Genomic DNA, 27914 nt, shown 5'->3' with positions numbered 1-27914 from the left:
CCGCAGCAGGAATTTCCCCATCTCCCAAGAACTCTGAGAAACAATGTATGACATTAAATATCCATTGAAAAGAACTTTTTGAACTTGAGAATGAAACCGAGTTGAGCTTTATTTCAAAGATAAGTTAGAGGAGCAGTTTCCTAAATATAAAACGGTATTTGATTATTTTAGATGGGAGAAAAGATGGATTGTGTTCGTTGTCAACATGTTTGTCCACAAGAGGGCGATATTGCACAGTGGATACGGGCCTGATTAGGATGTGATTTATTTATCTTTCCAGGTAAAGCCATTGATATCAAATTCTTATTTTCAATGCTTATCTGACTCCAGACCGCAGAAAAAAAAGCAAAATAAAACGAATACGAATTAACACACAGACAACAAACCATAGAATGTGATATATTTTCATATTTACGTAATACATTCCAAGAAATTATTGTATATAATGATTAAAAGGCTCACAATGAGGGTGAAGATACTGACATGTTTTTTCTTTAATTTATGAGCTTGTATGCCACTATTGGGGATAAAATAACTATAAATAACTAACTAATAACTATAAATCGCAGCTATTATGTGTTCAACACCATTCCCCTATACATTCATAAATATACAGTTCTGCTGTATGTCATTGAGTCCCACAGACATATTTTTATATCAGAACAGTCTTCATTAACTGCATATATCCACGTCAAAGTACTGTATAAAGACTTGCCTTGCGAACTTGAGAGGTTTTTAGATTTTCCACTTCCACTGATGGGAAAAGGGATTGCCTCTTGACCTTGAAAGCAGCATGTGGATCCCAGTCGTGACCTCTGTCATCACTCTTACACCTCTTTCCTACCTTCTGGGAGAAACGTAACAGATTTGAAAAAGGAAAAAAAAAAAAGCAGGGAAGAAAAAAAATGTGCGGTTGCCAAATACTTCAGAATTCTGTGTGTTTTGGCAACTGTTGTAGTTGTGAGGATGATACAAGTCATCAAATGTGCCGGCCAGGTGTACTATGAGTGTAGGCGGGGGTCATTGAGCCTGAGCCAGGAGGATCATCACATCCTCAGTTTTACCTGTTTGTGTCAGAGTGACTGATTTTTCGTGGAGGCTCTCCAGATACACGGCAGAATCCACGCAAAAGTCAGCCAGGATTGGCCGGTTGTCAAGGTTTCATGAAGGGGAGGAAGCGAGCGCGCAGCACATGGAAGCGCGCGCGGTGGCCGTTCGTTTGCCTTTCATTTGTGGCGAGGGACGTCGCAAGGTGCTCGGTTAACTGTAATCGTTGTCTAACAGTGCGCCGCAATCGCTCCCCGCGTGCCAAACCCAACATCCCTGCCACGGCTAGATATCCTGTCGAGAGCCACTTCAGCCGAGTCCGCCGCGGTTGATTAATGTGCTGTTGGTACTGGACAAATAGTCTGGTACACAGTGATGACGAATTATCACAACATACAAAGGGATAATACAGTGAATGTTGAAAATGGATTTGTAATATGACTACAGCATTGATTCTTAAAGCCCAAGTGTCATCCCAAAAAACATTCTAAAATAGATATTGAAATGAAAAATACAGATAACATGATTCACTTCAATGTCTATACGAAAAAAATAAATATGAGCGGAGAGCGTGTCATCCATGCGCAAAGTTGCAGAAGTCTCATTTGACATCCAAGTGGTCGCCATATTGCATGCATCGTCTGTTCATTACATCACACTGGGACATTCGCCAATGAAAACACGCGGTGGACCCTGCTATGTGAGACGAACACCCTCCTTCAGACATGAAAGCTCTTTTCGAAGAAGAGAACATCTCACAATCGAGTGAAGTGTCCGGGGCAATATTACCCCATTTTTTCGAGCCATATTTAGATGATATGCGGATCACTTCTTACCAACAACTGACGCCCAGGCTGTACGTATGAGCCAGCCCAGCGGTGGCTAGACCGCCCACCTATTATGAGACACGGAAGCGACACGAAGGAACAGCGAGCTACCTTCCCAGAGGTAAAACTAATGGAAAAAAACGAGTCCACTTGAGTGCGCTACTGCCCTGTACGTCACTTCCTGCTTCTTCTCGAAAACAAATCCCTCAGGGGGATTTTCATGGCGGGAGTTACAAAAAGCCATATGTCAAAATAATGTTTTGCGGTGAAAAAACGGATGGGTCAATGCCAGCTGCTGTTTTTTCATTAATAACGTACTAAAAATCATCCATTTCATGACAGTGGCACTTTAAAGTTCAGTACGCGTAACACTAAGAACAACTAAATTAAATGCTCAAACTGTGTGTGTTACAGTGGGTTACATTTATCTATAAGGACAGTTTATTTATTACATAGTCTATTTATTACATTTGCATTACATTTTTACATTTGCTTTTAAAACGTTTTTTTTGAGGCATTTTTTTATTTCACATATGTGCAATAGCTTATATTTGAATGTATTATTTTCTAAGTTGGTTGTGTTTCCGCTGGAGGTTGGACTCTAACCCTTTGCCATCGATTCTGTTCATAAAGTTTATGGACAGATTTTCCCGGCGCAACCGAGGCGTAGAGCTGGTCCGGTCGGGTGGCTTCAGTATTGCGTCTCCACTTTTTGCAGATGATGTGATTCTGTTGGCTTCATCAAGCCGTGATCTCCAACTCTCAGTGGAGCGGTTCGCAGTTAAGTGTAGAACAGTTGGGATGAACATCAGGACCTCCAAATAAATCTGAGACCCTGGTCCTCAGTAGGGAAAGAGTGGCGTGCTATCACTGGGTCGGGTATGAGACTCTGCCCTGAGCGGAGGAGTTCAAGTATCTTTGGGTCTTGTTCACAAATGAGCAAAGAATGGAATTGGAAATCAACAGGCCGATCGGTCCAGCCCCTGCAGCGACGTGGACTTTGTATCGGTCAGTTGTGGTAAAGAAAGAGAGAAGCCAAAACGCAAAGCTCTCAATTTACTGGTCGATCAACATTCCTAAAGTCACCTATGGTCACGAGCCGTGGGTCGTGACCGAAAGAACAAGATACCGGATATAAGCAGCCGGAATACGTTTCCTCCGCAGGGTGTCCAGGCTCTCCTCTAGCGATAGGACGAGAATCATCCGGTCATCTGGGAAAGATGCTGCTCCTCTGCATTGAGAGGGGTCAGATGATGAGGGCTCGGGCATTTGATTAAGATGCCTCCCCGACGCCACCATGGTTGGGTGTTCCAGGGACGTCCCACAGGGATGAGAGCCCGTGGACGGCCCAGGACATGCAGGAAAGACCATGTCCGCGGCCGACCTGGGAACCGCAAGGAACAGGAACAATGGCTCTGATATTGACTACAGAAGGCCTTTTTTAATGTAACGATTCTACAACATTGACTCAGGATTCAGATTTTTTTCATCTTAATATACAAAGGGTGCCCATCAAAATGAACAGATTGCCTGGCAAATTCATGCATGAGGTTATGTAGAATTGTCTAATTATTAAGAAAATAGTTTTATTTGTAAGTGTATTACAGTATTTATAATATAGGGATCAATAATGACCTAATTGTTTTATAAAATAAATCAAACGATTTTATACAAGACAAAAAAAAATCAATTATTTTCAGATAATTATTTAAAAATTAATAAATCAATTTCATTTCACTAATTTTAGGAAAAATGGCTAAAACGTGAGCCATAGTTAGACAACCCAATTTTTATATACAATATAACAAAAAATGCAAGATTCACAAAACTAATATAACGAACATTCGTGCTCCAAATGTAGTCAGGGAGGGAAGAGGGTACTTTGCACAGAAATACCAGTTTTAGCAATGACTGCATTTTAGACCTGCCTTAACGCTGTCCCCGCCCTCTTCCCCCCACTTTGTTTTTGTTTTTGTTTTTTTGCTAGACCCTTCGTATGATGCTGTACGGCGGACAGGATGGTCAAACAACATGCACAGCGCCAAAGGTGAGGACAAAATGCACTCCAAAATCCAAGTTCATGGATGTTCTGCCTCCAAGACACGAAGTCGATGTGCGCATTGTCACCTCCAGTCACTTTTTCTTTTTCACCGTCTCACATTCTGCAGGCTCACCAGTTGTGACTCAGAATGTGACCAAGACTGCCGAGCAGCCCAGAGCTCAACCAGGTATCAGCCTTCTACCCGTTTTTGTTTGTCATCAATGGAGAAAACCCTTACAATTCCTAGACTGATCTTAAAGTCAGCCAAAACTAAATGCAGTGTAGTTCTAACTTGGTTCTAAATAGCGGTGGTAACCTATTTTAAATTACTAGTACACATTGTTTCGTTTTCTTCACACCACTTTGCATATGTTAATCAGAATTTTATCAAATTGATGGGATCGTGTCTACTATTTGCAATCTGCATAAAACACACCCCTATTTCCTAAGAAAAGGGCATCCACTTAATGTATCATAACGAGGTTGGCAAGGAAGTTTAAAGTTGGAAGAGATGACCCCATGCTTTAATAAACTTTATACTCATTTTAAAAGGTTGGGATCATAGGAAAGCTTGCCAAACTCAGAAAATGACAGCATATTATAGTGACGCTAATCGGGATATCACAATATTCGAAAAATCGGGGTATCCTGAAGGTAGAAGTGCCTTGATATCGTCATGGACTTTTCTCAATATAAAATAATGGAATGTTGTGCTTAAAACTTTGCTTTGGGGTGGCTATATGAAGCCACGCCTCTTAGCCAGGCTGCAAGAGTGTTTGAGTTCTTCATGTCAGTGTAAATGCACCTAATTGGATGCATATCTCATGTGGGAATGTTATAAAAATTCACCGATTGGCTGACTACGTCAAGTGACCAAAAGATTCGTGCTGGAAGGGATGCTGAAGCAGTGCAACTGCAACTGTTAGAACATCGTTTCACAACCGATTGGGCAAGAGGCTGCTTTTCGTTTGCGCCGGCCTCTGGCCCGGCATATGCAGACCAGGCACAGGCCAGGATTGGTGGCGAGTGGACCTCCGCTTCGTGGAGGCCGCCACTGGGATGCTCTGTGAGTCGGGTCTCCTCGTGCCGCCGCGAAGCTTGAAGCTCTTTAGTGCTGTGCTACTGAGTGCAATCTCAACTTGCGGGTCAATGAACGTCATACGGAGACGTAATAATGATTCAGACTCCCGTTTCAACATTTCCATCTGCCAATCCATCCCAGTAGTCCCAAAAAAATGAAACAATTGTTCCCCACCATGCAACCAACATCAATGTAAAAATAAATCATCCAACATACTCCCCCCTTTTCAAATGAAAACATATTAAAGGCTGCTCGGAAAAAATAAATCATCTTACTAATCATTTTATCCAACCGAGGGTTCCATGATTATTTCATTTTGTGTTATTTGCCTGTTTCTAAACTGGCGTAACCTTTAAGAGCGTTCCTGCCATTGTGATTTCACTTGAATTGTTGGACTCGAGCAAATAAACCATTTTAATTTCTAATTTGTTACATTTTAAAAATATGACAATAAATATTGTTAAACTAGTAAACAGACTTTTTCCTCAATGGACTGTTCTGTATTATGAGCATAGCATGATTATTAAGCCTGTAGAAAAACACAAACGTTAGACAATAGACGATAAGTCCAGCAAAAAGGACTCACCTAGCATGAAAAGAGGTTTTTCGGACCTCCTGCAATACTCTGAGCTTTTCCCAGATATCACAATAATTATTGTACTGTGAGATTAATATCGTGATAAAACCAAACCATACAGTTTAGATATCATCACACCACTATACAGTACAGCATCGGTTCTCGAACGTCCCCGTTCTTGAAGCTCGCAAGAATGAAAATTTCGAGATTTTTTTACTTCTGTTTTCGGACAAAAATCAGTACTCGAACGCCCCCAAGAAAACCCGGAAATAACAGAATGCGTGTGGCCAGACCAGCTGACCCAAGACGCGCTTTGTTGTGAATTCAAAAGAAAAAAAAAAAAAAAAAAAGGAAACATCAGCGCAGGCGGCGGTTGATTTGGTTTTCGAACAAATCACTTCTCGCACCGCCTTCTAGAACGGATTGTGGTCGAGAACTGTGGCTGTACTGTATGTTAATTATTCAGGTAATCAAGGGGATTTGAAGGTATAATCTTTTGGCCATTGATACTTGTCAATTTCGTCTCCCAACAAGTTTTCGGGTTCAATCCTGACTCCTTGTGACCATAATGAAGAGTCCATGCGCAGAACACTGAACCCCCAATTGCTCCAGATACTGTCTCCGTCCTTAAATGAGGAGACCATGTTAAAGCACTATACAAGCGAAAGCTCATTTTTTGACCAGCTCCCTGGTTGTTTAATTTCACACTTGATGAGTGGGGAGGCACTCCAAGGACCCAACTATGTGTATGTGTTTAATCTACATTTAAATACCGTAGAGCAATGATTTTGTTGAATATTACTTGGGGAAAAAAAACATTCTCAAAGTGGACTAGCCCAATATATGTTCATCTGTTTTGCTCCCATGTCGAGTCCTTCAGGATTTCAGTGAAAATACTTCACCCATGCCAATTAGTGCCATTCAGAGTTCTTTTCATGTCTTTTTTGAACAGATCCTTATCAGATACTTGGTCCCACCAGTAGCCGCCTAGCCAACCCTGGTAAGAACATCAATTATGTATAACACATCTGCTATTTGTTAAAAAAAAAATATATATATATATTCTAATGCATCTCTCACTCACTGATGACCCCCCTTCTGCTTCTACTCGTCAGGTTCAGGCCAGATCCAACTATGGCAATTCCTCTTGGAGCTCCTGTCGGACAGCGCCAACGCCGGCTGCATCACATGGGAGGGCACCAACGGCGAGTTCAAGATGACGGACCCGGACGAGGTGGCGCGCCGTTGGGGAGAACGGAAGAGCAAACCCAACATGAACTACGACAAATTGAGCCGAGCGCTGCGCTACTACTACGACAAAAACATCATGACCAAGGTGCACGGCAAACGCTACGCCTATAAGTTTGACTTCCACGGCATCGCCCAGGCTCTGCAACCGCACCCTACCGAGTCGTCTATGTACAAGTACCCCTCGGACCTAGCCTACGTGCCTTCGTATCATAGCCACCAGCAAAAGGTCAACTTTGTGTCCCCTCACCCTCCGTCCATGCCAGTTACCTCCTCCAACTTCTTCGGACCAACTGCTCCATACTGGAGCTCGCCCACTGCTGGCATCTACCCCAACCCAAACGTCCCCCGCCACCCGAACACCCACGTGCCCTCCCATCTGGGCAGTTACTATTAAACGCCCACCCGCTAAGCCCGCCATTGCTGACCTGCACTCCCCACGAAGCAATACCGTAATGAAGGTAATGAAGAGGCGTGATGAAATCGAATGATACGTATTTGTCAATCATTTCTAAACAACTGGATGCTACGGTCCTGAATGGAATACTACTTACCTTTAGAAGACTTGTTTGAAATATTTGGGACACGTGCGTTTATCTTCCACTTCCTCTCCTGAAAGCTGCAGCCAGTTTCTCTCCAAAATGTTTGCTTGCCAAGCCAAAGTGCGAGGACAGAGGAGCAATCGCGTCTGCCTCCTCAGCCCAGACATGGCCCTTTATTTACGGGTCTCAATCGACATCCTCCTGAGTACATTACAGCCATTATGCTTGAAAGCATCTGCTCTTTCCACCATCTACAACCTTGTCGGGGTTTGTTATTCCCACCGCATCGAAGCCTTCATCTTTTTCCCGCTGCCTCTGTACCATTTGATGTTTGTTGAGAGTCTTCTGGAATTCGCTGGAAAAGACGCCCCCCCCCCCCACACACACACACACAAGACACGGACCATTCTCGGCACTGAATGAAAGTTGACAACTGGAATACGCCATTCACAATTTAATTTATCCTCCAAACTGGAAGGCGAGAGAGGAGTTGAAGAGCAGGGAAGGAAGCGCTGTATGTCTGCTGAACTGTCAGTTGTGCTTTAAATGCTTTCTGCGTCGCGTGCGGAGTTGATGACGGGCAATGTGTACGGCTGCGTTGTGGCGAGGGAGCCGTGTCGAGGCAATTGAAGCAATTTTGCGACCAAATCAACCCAGGCCGACGCGCTCGGCTATGAAAAGTTTACCGCGTTGTCGCCTTGAAGCCATGTTCTGTCTCTCGACCATGTCAGTATTAATGTGAATGTTATCCGGTTCGTGTCTTAAAAGAGGATGCAAAAAAAAAAAAAAAAAAAATCAAAGATTGTCAGGTGTTTTCATTAAAGCCATTCAATTTTGATGTTTCTGTTCATTCTAAAATATGAAATGCCATACTTGATTTGGCTGGAGATGCATTTTAACAAGACTCCAAATATAGAATAAGTACATTGAAATAAAGTGACTGCATCCAGTGCACTATATGATGAAATGAGCATTAAAACCACAACAGTGTTAGTATTTTTTTTTTTTAAACTGCTGTTTGGCCCAGTCCATATCGGTGTTGAAATATTCCCTGATGAAAAATCTGACAATTTTTGATTTGTTTTCTGACTGCCACTGTTTCTCATCTCCTCTTGGGTCCAGTCAGGATCACGCAGGCCACGCTGAGAAGTGGCTTTTTCAGTTCGTAGACAGTGTCAGGTTGCATATTACCGGGGCTGGATCCTAGTTTGAGAGCAGCATGGATGCTTGAATGTTAGTTTCTCACTGATCTTAAGGCCAGATAAACATGCACGTGGACTTCCTGCTCGTATAATCGCATCATATCATAAGGTTTTCATCTTCAGGTGTACATGCTGTGATTAGCAAATGCGTTCCGTGACCAGCAAGCGAAATGGACACTTGAAAGCAAATCACTTTTGATTAAGTTTATCGGAGAACAAAACCAATTTCAAATATGACGAGATGAAACAAAGAATTCCTCAGATTCGCAAACGCTGTGCGTTTGTCAGACCTATTTTTTATTATTTTATATGCATCAGTCAACTAGGCATTAAAGCAACTTACTGTATAAATTATGCAGAGATATTTTCATATGTGACAGTATTAAAAAGACGAGAATTAATACGAGTTGACCTCGGTCAAAAAAAAAAAAAATGCAAACCTTTGAAGTCCATTTCTGCTCAGTAGTTTGTTCTGCATTTGAAGCGTTTTTATATTTGTACATTTGGGCAATAAATTTGTAGCTTTTTTTTTTCTTCTTTTTGTAATTATTTTTCATGAGACTGTGTAACACCTTAAGTGCCTTTGTGTGCACAAGCTATTTTAGCCTTCTCCCAAAAAAAAAAAAAAAAAAAAAAAAAAAAAACAAGTGACTGCTTGAATCCAATAACAAGGGACCTTTTGACTCTGTATGCAACGCGTGATTAGAACGGTTCTTAATCACTTTTGAAGTCCTGGAATTGGTGGAGATGAAGATATTGTATGTAAAGTAATGCAAATAGCATTGACAATGACCAATAGAACACAAAGGGAACGTACAACTCAACATTGCTTTTATTTTACAAAAATCAATCAAGAGACCTATACTACTTCTAATAAGCAATGTATGAAAGATATCGTGCGTGTGTATAATTTTACAATTAACCAATGCATTATTATTATTAATATTATTATTATTATTTGGATCGTCATGCCTGTAATGTATGAAGTTATACCTTTTGAAAAAGGACTTGTATAGGAAAATGTGACAAATAAATGTTTTTACCTCTCAAGTTCTGTCCTGTTCCCCGTCTATGGCTTTAGTTGTGTTTCCATGGCAACCCCAGTACTTTTCATTTTCAGAATAATTGTCTGTGAAACATCTTTTGTCTGTTTTTATTTTTAGGTGAACCAAAGTGATTATTATTCAAATCACACATGCCATTTCATTGTGAGGCACATTTTTAAAAAAGATAAGGCATAATCTAACCAGATAGCAATTTAATCCACGCACAAATTAATGATGGAAAGACAATGGGAAATTTTGCATCATGTATACACGGGCTTAGCCACTGCTATATCATCAATATATTGGGACTTATTATGCAAATTATATTTTCCTCAGATGTTCCTAAATAGTTGATGCAAATGGCAGTTGACAGTTTTCAAGGCATCAGCTGTCGGAATAAAATTCAAATGTTTGACTCGGGATGTTTTCGATTGACGTAGCTTTGGATTTCAGTAAATATGACATTTTAGGGCTGCACATTCATTCAATGACTGTTTCCAGTTTTTGAAAAGTATGTATTCAAATTCCTTTGTAAAGAATCATTTGCAACAGTTCAGTCATTGGCAGTTTTTTTCCAAACCATTTTACTTACCGTAATTCCCGGCCTACAGAGCGCACCTGGTTATAAGACTCACCCAGTACATTTGTAAAGGAAATACCATTTGGTACATACATAGGCCGGAGCCGTGTAAAATCCGCAGGTGACCACATCGAAACCAACATTGAAACGTGAGATATTTACAAAGACGGTATACTGAAAGAGTTTAACGCTAGCGCAGCGCTACCATGGCCGAACCGGTAAGTCACTTCCTCAGCAGATATATTCCACCGGTCTCACTCTTACCTTTTCCGATCGGATGCCCCTTGCAGCCTTTAGAAAAAAAATGCACAAATTTGCCGAATCACCGCATAAACAGCAGGGTTGAAAGCGTGTGGAAAAAAGTCGTGGCTTGTAGGCCGGAAATTACAGTGTATTCTGATGGTTGACTTGAAAATTATACCAATTATCATTTGTATCAAGTATTTAGGAAAGTTTGAGAAAACATAATTTAGGCAGGGTGGTCTTATTACCGAGATCCACCGGACTGTGTTGGGTCGAGTAGGCGCAGAGTACAGTCTAGAAATCAATGCGGAGTGAAAGGCGCAGAAGCCTCTTGCATTCCAAAAAATAAATATACAATAACAAATCTATATCATGGTGATCATAAACCAGTACCTTTGAATGTTACATTGAAATGAATACAATGCAAAACCTGTGGAGAATTTGCTCACCTGGTTTTGACTTGCATGTCCAGATCCGTTCAAAATGCTTCAACTGGAGGCAATCAGAACAACGGCGATCAGCTCCATTACTTGAAAGAGTTCTGTGTCCAATCCTCCTCTGCAAGATAAAACGATGCTGGAAATCAGATGACTGTGCCGCTGCGTTGTTACATTTTCTAACTTAGACTGAAGGATAATCTGTTTACAGTAAACCCTTTGCAGCAAATCACCCAGTGAAGTGAAAAAGGACGATGAGTGTTTTTCCTTTTTCTAACTGTGACACAAAGAGGCCTCCAATGAAGAACCAATTGATATTCGGACGTGTAAGTAGGCTACATCCCTTATTTCCACAAAGAAAAGCAACAACTACAGTTCTAATATTCAGCGGGAAAAAAAAACAGTAATGTTGAATTAATGGTCAACATTTTCTGAGAATAATATGATGAGAAAATAGTTGGATACATTAGTAATAATACAAGCATAAAAGCGTATTTGCTTTAAGATGAGGACAGTCGAGGACGTGCATGTGTTCTGCGTGAGAAGACAGCATAGAAAGGACCCTAGAAGCATTTTGTTTATGCACTAGAGTTCAATTTTCATCTAATTATCTCCAACTGGCTCTGGTTTCCTCCCACATACCAAAATAAACCCATGCATGGTAGGTTAACTGAAGACTAAATTGTACATGGGTATGAATGCGAGTGCGAGTGGTTGTTTTTGTTTCTTTGTGGCCTGGCATTGGCTGTCAACCAGTTCAGGTTATACGTGCAACGCCAGCCCGAAATTAGTGGGGATAGGCACCAGCAGTCCCCCGACCCTTGTGGGGATAAGCCACGAGAAAAAAATGGATGGATATCCCCAACTGTCAGAGATTTTTCCTTTGCTTGAAATATAGAGTGCTCTGTATTTCAAATAGCTCTGTGTAAAGGGTGCTTTGATAGATACGTTGTATGTTCATTAGCGCAATCAAATTATGACCTAATTTTTTAAAATATCTAATCCAAGATGGCTGGCCACACTCAAAGTTGAAATTGGTACAGATACGTGTCACCTGTCTTTTTTTTTTTTTAATCCTCATTATTTTGTAATAAATGTCAGAACAAGAACCCTCATAATAGTAAAGGTCATTTGGCAGCACCGCAACAGCAAATAAACGCCACCATCTGCCACGGTTATCAAGTTTTGTCGAGCGGACAAATGCATGTCGGGAGTGTGTGCGTGTGTGTGTGGTTGCATGTGCTTGTCCACGTGGGTACGCGTACGTTGAATTAAGATCTTATGCAACAAGACAACTGACACCATTATCGTAATACGTACGCTCATCAAGTGTTCAGAGCGCTCTAATCTAACAATCACCCTGGCAAGCAGACAGTATGGAAACGCTCTTTCGCCATAGCATTCAAATGCTGCTAACCATTAGTTTCACAACGTAGCCATTTTCTCAATTTTCTACCTAAAACTGTCAACACCACAGGTGTCAAACTCAAGGCCCGGGAGCCAGATCTGGACCGCCACATGATTTTATCTGGCCCGCAAAGCCAAACCAATATGAACTTCCATGATTTTTGTTAAAATCTGTACTTAAATTTCAAACTGTCAAATAATAAATGACAACATTGAGATATTGCAAGCGATATTGTGTGCCCAAGCAACAGCAATAGTTTGAAAACCCCAATACCCTTGATTTCTGATTCCAAAAGTAGCTCATAAATTTTGTGTGTAAATACGATGAGCCGGTTAAAGTTTTTCATGGTTTCACTGTCGTAACGGCCCTCTGAGGGAAACCAGAACTACAACGTTCCCCGTGGATGAAATGACTTCGACAGTTACACTTGATTATTCATAAACTGGGCTTTACATTGGTGAGTGTGAAATCACGACAGCTTGGATGAACATCCAACAGACGTAAAGAGTGCTGTGGAAAATGGCCATAACTTTTGAATATATTTCATAGAATATAAACAAAATCCTAACTTTATAAATGCATACATACTGTACAGTTTACAGTTCAAAGAAATGTCAGATACGTTTCAACCTGTTTTCAACACTTTCAAAAATATAATTTACTTTTAAAGATACTTTGGCAGGCAAGCATTGACAGCAGTTAGCATGCATGTGATCAGATGCTGATGACAATACATGTATTGATCACAGCATCTGTGACTCGCCGGGACCCAACATTGGGTTAGGTTGGCTCTCGTGTTTGCTGTCACAACCTCGCTTTTGTTTGGATTCAAATTCGTAATGGGGGTTGCCGGCTGGGAGGTTGTCACGTTGACCTTTTTGATTATGTTAACAGTAATTTCAGGTGGAGACCAATGGAAGGCAGACATTTTGCGTGTAAAAATAGTTTTATTTCAGCTGTTTCAACCCTGAGATCAAATTAGAAACAAACAAAAAAAAACATTTAATTTCATTCAATAGGTAAGGCTGCACACAGCCAAAAAATTTTGTGTTTCCCAGAGAACATTGTTCTCGCACCATTTCGTCACTGAAACGTTCCACATTAAAGCAGTCCGAGTGCTTGTGCTGGAATAGATAAACAAAGGCTAATGTTTCAAGCCCAAGTGTCTTTTCATGGATGGCAAACAACGCCGGCACGCGTTATTAAACCAACACTAATATTGCTTCTTCATCCATGACAATTACAAAGCACTCAAAACAAATTGTTCAAGTAAGTTTCATATACAGAAAAATAGTCTTTTGCTATCCTCAGAAAACCCGACGTGCAGGGTCCGAGGTAAATTACAGCAACTCGTCTTCATTGACAGCAAGCACTCATTTGAGTATATTTCTCTCGTGAGAAGACGTACGTATATTCATCCCTTTCTCTTCTGGCATGTTAAACCAAGACATTTTCATGACATGGTAACCTGTCCGAAAACGGGCTTTTGGCTGATAGACTTTCACAGCCGCGTTTTTATAGACAGGACATACATAAAAGAATTGTTCATTATAACTCGATAACTCGACACATTTTCCACATTATACTGTAATGAGGTTTGCTTCACCTAAAATGAACTGAGGTTCATCGGAGAGCACTAAAAGGCCTGGTGTCTTGTTCTCAGTCTCTGTGGTCTTACATCTTAGTGATGCTTGCAGGATCGTGAATATCAATCACTTCAAAACCCTGGTTGTCGATTCCATCTTTGGAGTGGTGGTGATGACCTTTGATGTTGTGGAAACAGTAGGCGCAGTGCGCGGTGGCCACAGGCACCACCTTGGAAAAGTTGGAGAAATCGACCCTGTATTTACCTTCTTTGCTTCGGGAGATGATGGGCAGGAAGTTGTAGCCCCACATGATCTCCTGGGGAATAAAGGACGTCCGCACTTGACAGGAGGAGCTGGTGGACTCGGCGGTGCCGTCCAAAAACACGACCAGCTCGAACTCTTGCTTGTGGAGCGTGTCCACCGCCATCTCAAAGAAAGGGCTGCTTTTATTGATGACGTGATAAAGCGTGAGCGGACACACGAAGAAAAGGTTGTCCTTTCCAGCGTCCACCATGAAGTCAATGTTCACCTGGTCCATGATGATTGCCTCGCCGTCTGCTGTAATGGTGGTTCTCAACAATTTGCCATAGATCTGGCTTCCTATCATGAGGGTCTTGCGAAGGTTGGCCACCCGTATCGACAAGCAGAGTGTGCCGTTCTTTGGGCCGATAACAGCCATGTCGCTAAACGAGATGGTTTTAGCTCTCTTTTTGGGTGAGGAAATTTTAGACAAAATGATTCCGCACATGAAGCAGTTGATAACTGCTCCGACAAGGGACTGGATGACCAGAACTGCCACCGCACCGGGGCACACAGGAGTGAGGGCTCGACCACCGTACCCGATGGTGGTTTGGGTTTCAAGGGAGTACAGGAACGCAGTGGTGAGTCCGACAACATTATCGACACAAGGCGTGTGGTCCGCCGGGGGCGCCTGCCATGCCAAATCTCCGTTACTACGGGCAATCCAGTACCAGAGCAGGCCAAAAATGAACCAGCTCAGGGTGAAGGAGGCAATGAAGAAGAAGAGCACAAAACGCCACCGGATCTCCACGAACGTGGTCCAGAAGTCGGTCATGTAAGCAAAGTATTTGCTGTACTTAATGTTTCCATATTCAATGTTGCAGTGGCCATCTTTGTTCACCAGCCTGGTCCTACGACTCTTTCGCTCAGCCAGGTAGCTCTGGAGATGTTTGCTGAAAGGTCCAAACATTTTCTACAAGTCCACAACCTTGAAAACAGAAAACATGGGTAAGAAATTATCCTAATCCTTGAACAATATAGTTCTGTAGTTTGATTTGGCATCTTAAATGAGATAAATTTATTAATATAATTGAAACGAGACACACAAACATCAACCAAATGATCCAACTAGCAGAGAAACACAAAAGAAAACATCTAGCAGAAAAAGTCCTAATCCAATAAATGTGCGGAAAACAAACTGTTCAGATCGCATTTGAGTTCAGGCGCAATTAGCTGACTGAGCATCTAAACAACTTTGCCGACTCATGTGTACACATAAATGTGACCGTACGCTTGTTGGCGAGTCTTAATTGGTACAAAACAGACTGTACAGTGAGTTGAGTTTTTGTTTTTTGTCAGCCTTCAAAGCTCACGTCTCATTTTTTTTCCCCTTTGCATCCCTTTTTTCCATGGGCCTTGACAGTTCTTAATTAAATAAAGCAATTTCTTATCTAAAACGTTGAAAAACAACACAGTCGCCTGAGGTTGATAATGCTCATCTGTGTTTCGCGTTATGAGTAAAAAAAAATATATATATATATATAGCTCTCGTTATTTTCATTCCTCAGAGTTACTTTCAGTTGTTGTCTAACGATGGAGAATATTAACAGCCTCTTCTGTTTTCATTCAAGTTGAATAAACAACAATTAGGATTATGAAATTATTACATATCTAGAATATTGACATGAGTGTGCACAGGACTTCAAACAGTTACTCTTGTTTGTGGTCATGCAAAAGTGACCAAAAAACAACTATATATGTGGTACAAAATAAGTTTTGCTAATGAGCTACAGGACAGATTAGTGACCTAGTGTGAGTTTCAATTCAAAAAAATTATTTCAAACTCATGGTTATTAAAAGAGTGACACCTAATGTAGCTGAAATACGTAAGATTTAAATGAAAAATACCAATTTAACTCAACTAAACCTCAACCTTACAAAGAATGACTAACTTGTTGGGACCCTTCAGTTGTATAAAGAAAAATGGTCAGTTAAACTGATAAAAGCAGAAATGAACAAAAATGTATTGAAAATGAACAAATCAATTGAAGTTCATAATTATTATTATTATTTTTTTTAAGAATGAGGGATTTTAGGTACTGGGCCGCACATTTCGCTCAAGAATACTGTACCTCGACAGTCTTGCGATTTCATTTTATTTAACCCCCACATGCACGAGAGGGCCCGCGCCAGATGCAACCAAGCGGTGCCAGAATGTAACAGCGCCTCTTTGAGATAATCCAGACTAAATGAACTGAGGAAGGCGGATGAAATACGCAGTCTGGAGACAGCACCCTTCAAATTTGAGACATCTGGTGAACTTTGTTCGCGAGGAGTGGAACAAAATATCTGTCAGCAGGTGCACGGACCTTTTTGAGAGTTACAGAAATCATTTGTTTGCGGTGGCTGACTCAAAAAAATGCGGCCAGCAAAATGCACAAGTCAGGCAACCATCAGTAAAATGTTATACATTATTAATTTTGGTTAGTTTCATCTTATTTCAATGAAAACATTTTTTATTTGTAATCAAATGGGCATATTTATGGATTTATTAAACCACTACCAAGCTATTAAGAGAATATTCAAGTTGGGCTCAAATAAATGAAAAATTTGGTGTAAAATCACGGCCATAGATTAAAGGCAAAAGATATTTTTTAAAAAGTTTTCCTGGATGCAGCTCAAAGTAATTTAAATAACGTCATCATAACATTTTGAAAGCAGCGCCAACATTTCCTTGTAATATTCGATTGCCCTCAAAGTGAGCAACATTTAATTAATTTGCTAAACAACAAGAGATAGACATACTTTGGCTTTTCCATAAGTGAATAACAAAGTATACTCACTTCTATGAATGTGAAGTAGTTTGAGACACATCCAGCTAAGTGTTGATTTCCAGCTCCACCTCTTTGGTCCTCTTCGCACTTGAATGGCAGAGGCGTGTCCTCATATGCCTGCTCCCCTGCACCTGCGTACATTTATACTGTCCTCTCGCGGCGGACCGGCCAGGTAGTGTTTACGCCCACAGAGACATCAAGTAACCCCCCACCGCCGCCCCACCTCCATACACACGCACACACGCACGGATACCCTTCCCCCGGCTCTAACAAGCTGTGTTTACCCCACAGACGCCTGGCACCAAGGGCCAAGCTGACCTCGATCCACTCCCCGTGCGGACTTTTTCCCTTTATAGTTTATGAAATCACACATTTCTGGATGAAGATCAATGTTTAGAATATGAATGGAAAAGCTTTATACTGTAGCAGCAAGCTCCAAATCTCTGCGTCCAAGTAACAAACTGTTTTACTATGGACCCAAATAAGTGGTTGCAGTCCACCTCTTTTTTTTCCATATTGCCCTCTTGTGGAAATAATACTAAAGTGTATTACGATATGTAATAATATGCATGTTCACGGCCTGTGCGATCTCAAAATTTTACTTTTTTTTTTTTAAATAAATTTTTAATGCCTTTACTTCTCATAAAATAGAGTTGTCAGTATCGAAATCAGTACACTAGCTGAACAACAACTAAAGACCTGTGTTGCTGTCAAATATGAGAAACACGGAACAAAAATCAGGGATGAAGTGGGACAAGAGGTGATCCAAATACCTACCCGGTGATATTCTGAATGCTGAGAGGAGAAAAGATTTCAATTATAGCTGGAATAATTTTGCAGCACAGTCAATGCGCAAAAAAGAGGAGCTGTGTAAGGCATGTTCAGTATCCACAAAGCTTTATTGTTAATGCACAGAGCCGTTAAATTCTGTTTCTGTTAATCTGGGCCTATGCAAAGGATGTTCAGCATCTGGCATTGAAAGCTCTTCTATTCTTTTATGGTTTGATCAGCTATGATTCGTGATGCCTTTTATTGTAGCCGGTGGGGCCTGCAAATAGTCACCGTTACTGCACCGATCGCCGGCATGGTTTGACAACTTTGGAAGTTACTTCTGATTGCTTGCATTTCAAGATTATGGTCAGTCAAATGACCAGCAATAAATAATAATGTCCCCTGAAATAAAACAGAGGATGTGCGCATGCAAACGGCACTAAAATTAAAATGAAAAGAAATGGTTGGCAAAAAGCGGAAAAAGTCGATGTTGTTCCTATGCTTTTTGTTACTTCTAAATATTGTCAGTATGAAAGAAAGTGTTGTTCCAAATGATTACTTTTTGTAAAATATATTTACATATTATTACATTATTCAAATACTTTGCGTTTCTTTTTAAAGCTCACATTTTACACTATGTGGTTCAAGTGACAATTCAGATGCTTTGCCCCAAAGTGGCATCAACTGGAAACTATTTTTTAGATCATTAAAAAGGCATGGAAATGGATACCCTCAACATGGAGTAAGATTTTTCCAAAATGAATCAGCTTTTGGCATAAATGAACAATCCCAAAACATCCCGTCTATGCAATAAGTAAACACATGATCACGCAAACACACCCACTCTGAATTACAAAAAATAAATTAAAAAAAAAACTAAAGCCAATCAAAATTAGCTAAACTATTATTAATTAGAATTTTACAGAAAATTGAATGAGAGTATAAAAGTCGCTCTATAATAAATCTGCATCAAACTAAAATAAAGTAAAGCTACTTACCGTTTAAAGTTTGTTATTGTTCACAGTCATGTAGCTGTTTCAGGCGTGAATATTGAGTTTATTTTGCACTTTAAACGCTCGCCGACATGTCTCAGACTGATGTTAAACAATAGCAGTATGCCCCCCCCTTCCTCCTGCCCCCTCCCATCAATTGGCAAGGTAATTTAAAACAATGGCAGTTTCTGTATCAGTTTCTGTCAGTCTGCTTTAGATGGCTGAGTGATAATGCATATACAATATGTATTTCTGCAAAAATAATCAACTTGTGTGGTAAAATTCAGTCAACTTAAATGAATTTGATTTTGTTTTATGCACTTCGGCTTTTGAGTTTTTTTTGGGGAGTCACATCTAGAAAGTGTTCAGCCACAAAATACATTTGATCACTGATGGAAAAAAGCAATTATGGATTATAATAAAGAGCTGGAGTTGGGCTGAGGGGTTTCAATTCAATGTGTTATCAATTAAAAAGCTCGATCAACTTTTAATTTAAAGAGGGTGATATTCGGTGATCAGTTGAGGAGGACTTAAATGTCAGGGAGCTGGTTACATCCAAGTGTGTGCGCGCACGATGTAGTAGCCATTTTGCTGGGTCATTATGTCACTGAGCATTCATATTCCATGTCCATCATTCACAGGGTAAAAATGGCAACGTGCTAAATGCCAGTCGTCTGCAATCCCGAGTTGAGGAAATGTGCTTGTGCGGCACTTTCCCCCCCACTTATGGCAGCCACAAGCAGGGAATCATTTATTTAGTACCTGTAAATATCCTCATCACTTTTCTCGCTTCTTTGCAGCTACTTTGGGCAGGATTACTTTTGCCTGCAATACTCGGGGATGTACTTCTCGAGGTCATTATAATCCCAGGATCTGGGAATGTAGTATTGACGCCTTTGGCTGCAAATGTGCATATCAATAGGAGGCTGTAGGCGACGGCTGTAGGCTGCCATGCCTGTACGAGCATACGGTTGAGAATACAAGCCTCTGGGGTTGGTGGGAATTTTCCACTTGCTCGTCCACTCACGGATGGCCAAAAGTCCCTTGAGTGGTAATGTCACAACATGTAATCTCAGATAGCCTCCAAATGAGTGTGTTCACATCACATTTTCATAGTTGTTTACTAAAATTGGCACGTTTGTGTTTTTCCAATGACAATGCTGTATTGAAATGACAGAATTAACACAAATATTCTATTTTACCTGATTTTATTGTTTGGGAGTCTGAAAAACTATCTATTCAAACGGTCTTGGTGCGTACAGAGGAAAAAAAAATAATAAGTGAAGGTGATGCAACAGTTACCTCACGTCATTTTGTCTGGCGAATGCTTGTTTGTGTTTGTGTGCCGGGAGTACCTTCGCTTTTTTTGCCCTCCTTTTTAGACATTATGGCCCCAAAGAAGAAAGCTGTGTCTTTTAGCAATGCTTCTGCAGCCATAAGAAAAGCCATTACCATGGAAATGAAGCTCAAGATCATAAAAAGATCAGAGAAAAGAGATACACCAACACCACCAAGGCTTCACTCGGTCGACCGTGGTGAAAATTATTAAAGACATAGCCCATATTTTAGCGCATTTGAAGGCTTCTGTTCCTACGTTGGATACAATGCTCACAAAACAAGGTTCTTTGATACTTGTCGAGATGGAGAGTATTGAGGACCAGGTTCCGACGTAATAGCTAAGCACAGCCTACCCTTCTTCTTCATCTACCTATCAGTAGTAATGCTAAGTACATCATCTTGTGTATTTCATTGTTTGTTTTTTGTACAAAGTATTTTGATGTAAATTCTGATTTTAATGGTGGAATGCGATTTAAGTCGAAATTCCAGTCAAGTCGCTACTGTAGGAATGGATCTCAGTCATAGACTAAGGACTCCCTGTAGACAATTATTTTATGTACTGTAACTAAACAAATGACCAACATCCACAAAAGAAAATGTAAACTGTGTTCTAGAATAACTGCACAGTTTTGAGGTGGGGGGGGGGGTAGTGGGGTTCCTTAAGCCTTCAATCTTTATTCTCCCCTAGTGACAAAATGATCAAATTTTTAAATTTGTTGCCACTCAAAATTCTGCTCTCGCGTTGTGATTCTGTTCACTGTCACAAGTCGCCCACTCAGAGGACTTCAGCTTGATTAGGTAGCTCCCTCGCCGGAATAAGCAAGTCAATGAAAGGGAAAGAGTATATAACTCCACTTCAAATCATTCATATCTTATTCCCACCTTGCCCAGTATCATGTGTGATAAGAGAACAGGATTACGCATGGAAGGAATGAAGTGACAGGGTTAGCCCAAGGCTCCTGCTTGAAGGAAAACGACATACGGCACTCCTGATATCACATTTCACTCATTCCTTATTTCATTTTTATGACTAGGTCATTATTTTAGTTTTCATCTCTCTTTTTTTTGGTGGGGGAGGGGTGGTCTCAAAGTAATTTTCTTCAGAGTGCATAAAAATGGACCGTTGTGTTCAAAAGCAGCTTCTCAGCTTTGCTCTGCTTAGGATGACAGTGCTCTAGAGACAAGAGCGCGCTGCTGCTGCAGGCTAATTTCCTCATATAATGGTAGATTCACTGTTGGAAGGTTCCAGATATCTCTAAAAATCATTCTGCCTGGAGGGATACTGCAAGATGCGATATGATTTTGTCCCACCAACACAATCAATTTGACAGCATCTCCTAAGAAACTCCAAGAGATGCAACCACGTTGCTAAGTCTTATTGATAAAGTAAACAATGGGCAATCCAAGGAAAAAAATAGAATTATTGAATTTATAGGGAATTATTCTCACCAAAGATTCTAATTTAATCCTCCTAACACAAACCAGATATGTACGCTCATCATTTTTATTACATTGTCCCTGACAAACCCGTGGGTGGGGGGACGGTTGAACCGAAAGGGGACGAAATTGAGGGTACAACAGCAGGGGCGTGCAAAGACGTTTGGAGGATCAGTTGCTCAATGTTAAAAGGGGGAACGTGTAAGAAGAGTTTGAAAGACCTTAGCATAGCATTGCAGGCTATTCGCAAAAACAGAAGAACAACAAATATTTCCCTAAAGGACACCAGGAATTGTACTTTCTAGCAAAGGCTCGCTCCATTTGCTTCGCTGTCACACAAAATGATAAACTTACCAATGAGTATTTTTTCTGAAAATTATACCTACTTTGCGGTCATTCATCTGCATTTTGTGTGTACGTCACAACTATTCAGGCCAAAATAAAATTCCAATGTCACGGCTGGAACAATCTACACGTTAATCGATTTATTTATCACAATTGAAAAATTGATTTGAAAATCTGCTCCATCTCACATTCTCAATCCATGGCATATCATTGCTTCATGAGACCACTTTTTAAGTATAAATTAAGATTTCAAAACCTCAGATTTGTGATTTCTTTAGTCCCCTGTCAAAGCAAGCAAGAAAAAAAATGATATTGCCATTTTCTGACCTATCTGGAATCAAACACTAACCCAGTCATTTCCAACAAGTGCCTGGTCTGTCCAATTTGAAATTATAAGGTCCACTAAAAATTTACATCAAAACTGTGTTCAGAATATGAAGGTAGGATAGTCCACGCATTTTTTGAGCCGCAGATCCTTACAGGGGTCGCAGAAGTGCTGGAGCCAATCCCAGCTATTTTAGAGCAGGAGTACACTCTGAACTGATGACCAGCCAATCGCAGGGCACATATAGACAAACAGCCGCACTCACAATCACACCTTGGGGCAATTTAGACTGTCCAATTACGGTTCCATGTTTTTGGGACGTGGGAGGAATTGGGAGTGCCTGGAGAAAACCCACGGAGAAAGGGGGAGAACATGCAAACTCCACACAGGCAGGTCTGGGATTGAAAATTATGTTTGTGTGTATGAGTGAGGGGTACCCAGGGAAAGATTCTGTGTAATTCCTTGTTTTCTTGCTTTGTTACAAAGCTTCTGTAACTTTTATGTCTGCTAGACATGAATGTCACTCATGGATGAGCAGTCCAAGTGGACACGAGGAGGGACTACGTGTATATCTTTAATAAATTCTTTCATAAATTATGGCTTCATACATTTTTTCTTCCACCACAGTTACATTGATGAAAGGTCCCAGACAGGTTTACGAGCACCCCTGTACATACTTTTTATATCCGTTGTAATCGCAGGAATTAAACAGACAAAATGCGATCTTGATTAATAGTTTCAGACCAATGAAAAGATATTTTCCTCTGGGACAAATGATCAAATCTGACAGCACACTAATGTGGCGTGGTAATGTGTCTGAGAATCATTGATGTAGTATAAGTATGTCTCATAAGCTATAATGAGCCAGAATATTTTATCTGTTTCATTTGAATTTACTAGTCTAACCAAAACAAATCACCATACTATGATAAGATCAGCATCACATGATAGCGCCATGTTGGTGTCAGCAAGAAGCATCATCATAAATATCAGAGGACGGGTCGGGGTGGGGGTTAATTGTGATGTTGTAGCAACAACACAGCCATGGCGGATTGTGCTGTGACACACAATAGCTCTCATCATTTTTTTGTTTTGTTTGTTGTCTTTGCTGTGAGAGGAGTCAGCGCTTTCCATGTCCCAATTTTCACTCCATTACGTTCAAATTCTGTGCATAAGAGATACAATGTGCAGTATTCCTAAATTATATATCACTGCTCTCCAGATCCACGCAGTCATTCTAATTCATAATTTAAACCTAATAGATGTAATCATTCTTTTAACTCTCCATACAATGATGGAACTAAAAGATACTCAATGCTTTTTATTTTTTTTTCATGCTTGTAATCCCATGGCCATCCTCCCCCTCGGCAATAATGATCATGGTAGAACAACACGTTGGTATTGATGACATGGACGACCGTAATTCCCGGCCTACAGAGCGGACCTGGTTACAAGCCTCACCAAGTACATTTGTAAAGGAAATACCATTTTGTACATACATACGCTGCAGCTGTGTAACAGCCGCAAGTGCCCACATTGAAACATGAAATATTTACAAAGAAAGGCGGTAAAAGAGAGTTTAACGCTACCGTTAGCACCGCTAAAGCCGTTAAAGCAAGCACTAATGCTAACAGGGCCGTTTAAAAATAAATTTACCGGTAAATATCACCTAGACATGCGAGTAACACAGCAGCAACACGCAAGCAACGCGCTAATAGGGCCGGTAAAAGTCACTTCCTCAGCACATATATTCCAATGGTCTCATTCTTACCTTTTCCACTCGAGTGCCCCCTTGCAGCCGTAAGAAAAAATGCACAAATTACCCACATCACCACAGAGTTGAAAGCGTGTGGAAAAAGTCGTGGCTCGTAGGCCGTAAATTACGGTAATTTAAAAAGTGGAAGGAGCTTTCTAATAATTTAGACATTTTCCAGTACAAGAGTTCACCGTTTTGCAAACAGATTTAATGCCAACCTACCCAGACTCACCCACCCACAAGCCTAAGCACAAAACGTCAAATGTCCATTTGGTTAAAAAGTGGATCAGAGGATCCAAGGATGTGTTCTGAAAAGCAAATGTTGAGCTTCTTCCATCATGACTGTGCTTATATGCTTATTGAGACTGTCCTTCCACATCCATTTACACCCACCCCATTTTTTGTTTGGAAAGGCCAGCAACAAGCCTGGTCACTGCATTGCCAAAGCTTTGACAAGAGGATCAATCAGAGCTAATGAAGCCTGGGAGGGGGTGAGAACATGGTGTGGCGAATGAAACCGAAAAAGGAGCTGATGGTGAGGGTGTGTGACGATGACCCGATATCCTCAGCCATGACCTAGGAAATGATTGTTTCTTCACTTGAGGACCACGGACTGTCAAACGCTGTGGACTGTGGGCGAGTCGGTGCTGCTGCTCTTAGCGGACATCATCACTACAACTCCAATCAATGAACTGTTTCAGGAGGACAGGGAGGAGGAATTGGACTTTGCTACTTCAACATGCACTGGTGGGCAATGTTCAAATGAACCTAACAAGAAAATAAGAGCTTTAAGAAGAACTTACTGATTTATGTTGGTGCAGTTCCAAGATTAATTTTCCACCTCTTCTCACACAGCCTTATCAGTTTGTAATTTTTAACATTTGTAACATGGACTTAAATAGACGGTAAAAATTGTTGGTACTGTATGCACGAGTGGGGGATGGGCATTAAGTATGTTTTCACACGGGTTTGGCAAGTTTGGTTCAGTAAAACCAAAACATTGTGGTTGTGCTGATAGTGCGGTGTGGTTGCTATTATCTGAAGCCAAGGGCCAACCAAACAAGTCAACACTGTTTTATGTCTATTCTTTACAAGTAAACTAGCATTAAAATGACAGCCCAAAAAAAAAAAAAATCTAAATATTTAATAATATCAACCGAATATATCCATCAGAGGCATGAACTTGTTAAGCCGTCGACCTTTAACTAGCTCCGCTGGTGGAAATAAAAACAAAACACAGGTGCACACCAGCAGAGAGTAAATTGATTTGAATAATGTCCAAACTGGCTTTGAGTTCATGCAGATACAGTAGAATCTAAGATTTGGTTCGATTATTAACAAAACAAAGAAGGACTGTGTGAAGTCAGTTAGACATGCTTTTTGTGACGTCTGATCCTAAGATCTGCAATGTAAATCCAGCCTTTGTGAGCAATTCTACCCTCAGACGCAGAAGCTCTACGAATATATATAATTTGGTGTTCTTCCAAATGAGGTTAGTTCATCCCTAGCTTCAAATGCAAACCTGCAATGATGGATCCCAAATTACACTGTGCCTTTATTGTGGCGTATTTTCATACTGAAGGGCACCCAGTGTTTGATCTTTCTAACAAGTTGCCTATTAAATGGAGAAAAACACCCTATTATAATGTGATATCAAAGCCTATTATGCAAATACCACTGAATCATACACAGGTTTCCTCAGTAATGAATGTGGCGGCAAGTTGTCAATGTGTTATATGTGATTAATGTGAGGTAGTACAGATAACTGGATGAAATCCTCCACAGGGGGAGCTCACAGGGGAGGGGTGTGATCGCCGATGAGGAATAATTACACATACCCTGTATGTGTCACTCAGGGATCGGGGAAGGTTGGGCCAAACGGGGGACCAATGAAGCAAGAGGAGGACCGAAATCCTTACACCCAAATTGACCGGCACTTGAGGGAGGGCTGCATGTACATTATCAGAATCAGAATTTGCATTATTCTGACAAAACCCAAGCTCCTCGTTATTGCAGGCGCTTTCCTTGATGTCCTATAATCCATCGTAATTGGCTCCCTGGTCGTTCGGTGCCGGTAGCGCAAGAAATGTCTGACAGTCATCTTCCATTTTTTTGTTGTGGCCCAGCAATTCAGTGGGACAACCGGGGTGGGGGTGAGTTGTGTCAGTGGGATAAAAGGGGCGAGACAGAGTCATAAATCTCCCCCAAAACTCAATGCTGCAAGTACAAGAGGACTCTCTTTCTCAATCCATCTTTTTATTTTCCTTGACCTCCTCTAAGCACAGAACATGTAATCTACTCAATGGTATGGCAGTAAAATCTTGATATCCAGAATGTGTGACATGTCTTCATTTGTGTGTACACTCATGTGGAAATAGCTGATTGTGATCATAAAACATTTGAAATAAATAAGTGTGCATTTTGCTGCAAAACTATTTGTATTTATTTGACCCACCCGTGGCCAGATTGTGGTCAGCGTGGCCAAAGTAAGATTTATACTGTTTGAAATGACCTTTTTAGACTACTTAAAATTACCTTCATGTTAGCCATGTTTCATGGATGGTACTGAACACCACGAACAATGTGCAATAACAGATAGTTATATAGAATTATTGTAGTATCATAAAATATTATATAGTTATAATAACGGTCAGTTTTTCGAGAAGACTTATGAGAAGAAAAACTATAAAAAGGTAACTGCACTTTGTGGGTTTTACATTTGTGTGTGTGTGTGCGTGAATGTACGTCAAACGGCTTAATTAGAGGGTGTCCAATCCAAATTCTGACTCACATTTCATTCAGATTCAATGAATTCTCTTCTCACTTACACAAAACTGGAGGAAAAAAAGGTCACTTCAACCATACATCCTTTTAGTTGTTAAATATCCAGGCACGGTATTCCTGTTTTCCGCTGTATTGTATCTTCATTGCTCCACTCAAGGATCCTTGCATGTACTTTACATTGGTAAAAGTCCCACAAGTACTCCAAGGTACTATTTCTAATATCTACCAAGCCAAGTATGCCAGACCAACATAATGGCGCCTGACCATGTGTTCGCCTCGGAAATGAGCTCTCTAGTTCTATATTTTTGTGGGATTTTTTGTTCATCTTTGGCGACATTTCACGACTTACAGTACTTCCACAAGGGAAGTCCTGCTAAACTTTAGGGAGTGTACTCCGGACTTGCTTTTTATTCACTGGTGGAGGGCCTGTGATCTACGGCGCGTGAAGACGAAACCACAGGGGGAAGCTTGCCGGAGAGCAGGTCAAGCCTGAAGAGAGGATTCCGAATGCTGCTCCCATAGATTCACCGCACAAATCTACTAACCCAATAAAATAGACAAGCTTCATCCTCTCACAAAGACAAGTAAAGACTTTGGATGTTCCGCTGCCCTGTGTTTATAGAGACATGGCTATATATCTTAAAAGTAACCATCACCCCTATCGGAGAACAAAAGACACCTTCTGCAGATTTGAAAAGGACACTTACACACTCCATGCCCACCGAGCTGTACCAGTGACCACAAATTGGCAAGCCAAAACACTTTGTCCATTCTTCGGTTTCAGTTTAACACAGTACAAGCTAAGCCTTCACCAAGAACTGGAAATATCCCATCACTGTCTGTCAAGAACAGAAAATTGTTGGCTGGATGGTGGGGGCAAAGTACTGAATATAATGCAACACCTTTTCTCTCCTCGTGAGAGATTCAGGGTCAAAATGACCTCTCACACTTTTATCTGTACTTGACTCATCTTAACCTTTCCATTTAATGTAGTCTTCCAACTGCCTACCTTTTGTATATTTTTTCAAAGACAATTTTCTCTTCTTCCACCTCGCTCAAACCCTTGAGGCATTTTTCTGGCAAGTGATCACACCACTCCTCCTCACTGTGGCTCCCTGCCTTGTCTGCATCTTCACCGCTAAATCCGCGCACACATCCTTTCTGAACCTCTCTGCAAAACTGCATTTAATTATCGAGAAAACATGGCATAAGCACAGATACACACAC

At 40.8% G+C, this 27914-nt stretch overlaps 3 protein-coding genes across 13 annotated transcripts in view; 1 reads left to right on the top strand and 2 right to left on the bottom strand.

The window, feature by feature from the left end:
• fli1 (Fli-1 proto-oncogene, ETS transcription factor) overlaps positions 1-9212 on the top strand; it is a 40743-nt gene extending 31531 nt beyond the window's left edge. For all 6 annotated transcript variants that reach the window (XM_061828414.1, XM_061828413.1, XM_061828416.1 and 3 more), the window contains 4 exons: positions 3862-3921; positions 4043-4102; positions 6526-6573; positions 6689-9212. In XM_061828414.1, coding sequence (XP_061684398.1) covers positions 3862-3921; positions 4043-4102; positions 6526-6573; positions 6689-7218 — 698 coding nt within the window. In that variant the 3' untranslated portion in view covers positions 7219-9212. The remainder of the gene's footprint in view (positions 1-3861; positions 3922-4042; positions 4103-6525; positions 6574-6688) is intronic.
• The window catches only part of st3gal4 (ST3 beta-galactoside alpha-2,3-sialyltransferase 4), a 110685-nt gene continuing 83154 nt past the window's right edge, over positions 384-27914 (bottom strand). For 4 of the 6 annotated variants that reach the window (XR_009796212.1, XR_009796214.1, XR_009796217.1 and 1 more), the window contains 2 exons: positions 10884-10992; positions 384-844 (listed from right to left, as the gene is read on the bottom strand). The gene's annotated coding sequence lies outside the window, so the exon portion shown is untranslated. Of the gene's footprint in view, positions 848-10883; positions 10993-27914 lie in introns of all 6 variants that reach the window. The other 2 variants (XR_009796213.1, XR_009796215.1) reach the window with 1 other exon arrangement.
• kcnj1a.1 (potassium inwardly rectifying channel subfamily J member 1a, tandem duplicate 1) lies at positions 13217-17103 on the bottom strand. Its single transcript, XM_061827292.1, has 2 exons — positions 16949-17103; positions 13217-15093 (listed from the first exon to the last, which is right to left on the bottom strand). Exon 2 carries the CDS (start codon positions 15073-15075, stop codon positions 13954-13956), a length of 1122 nt encoding a protein of 373 aa, XP_061683276.1. The 5' UTR covers positions 15076-15093; positions 16949-17103; the 3' UTR covers positions 13217-13953.

The sequence above is a fragment of the Syngnathoides biaculeatus genome, chromosome 8 (genome assembly GCF_019802595.1).
Source record: "Syngnathoides biaculeatus isolate LvHL_M chromosome 8, ASM1980259v1, whole genome shotgun sequence".
Lineage (NCBI taxonomy): Eukaryota > Metazoa > Chordata > Actinopteri > Syngnathiformes > Syngnathidae > Syngnathoides > Syngnathoides biaculeatus.
This window is presented reverse-complemented; position numbering and strand designations above follow the sequence as displayed.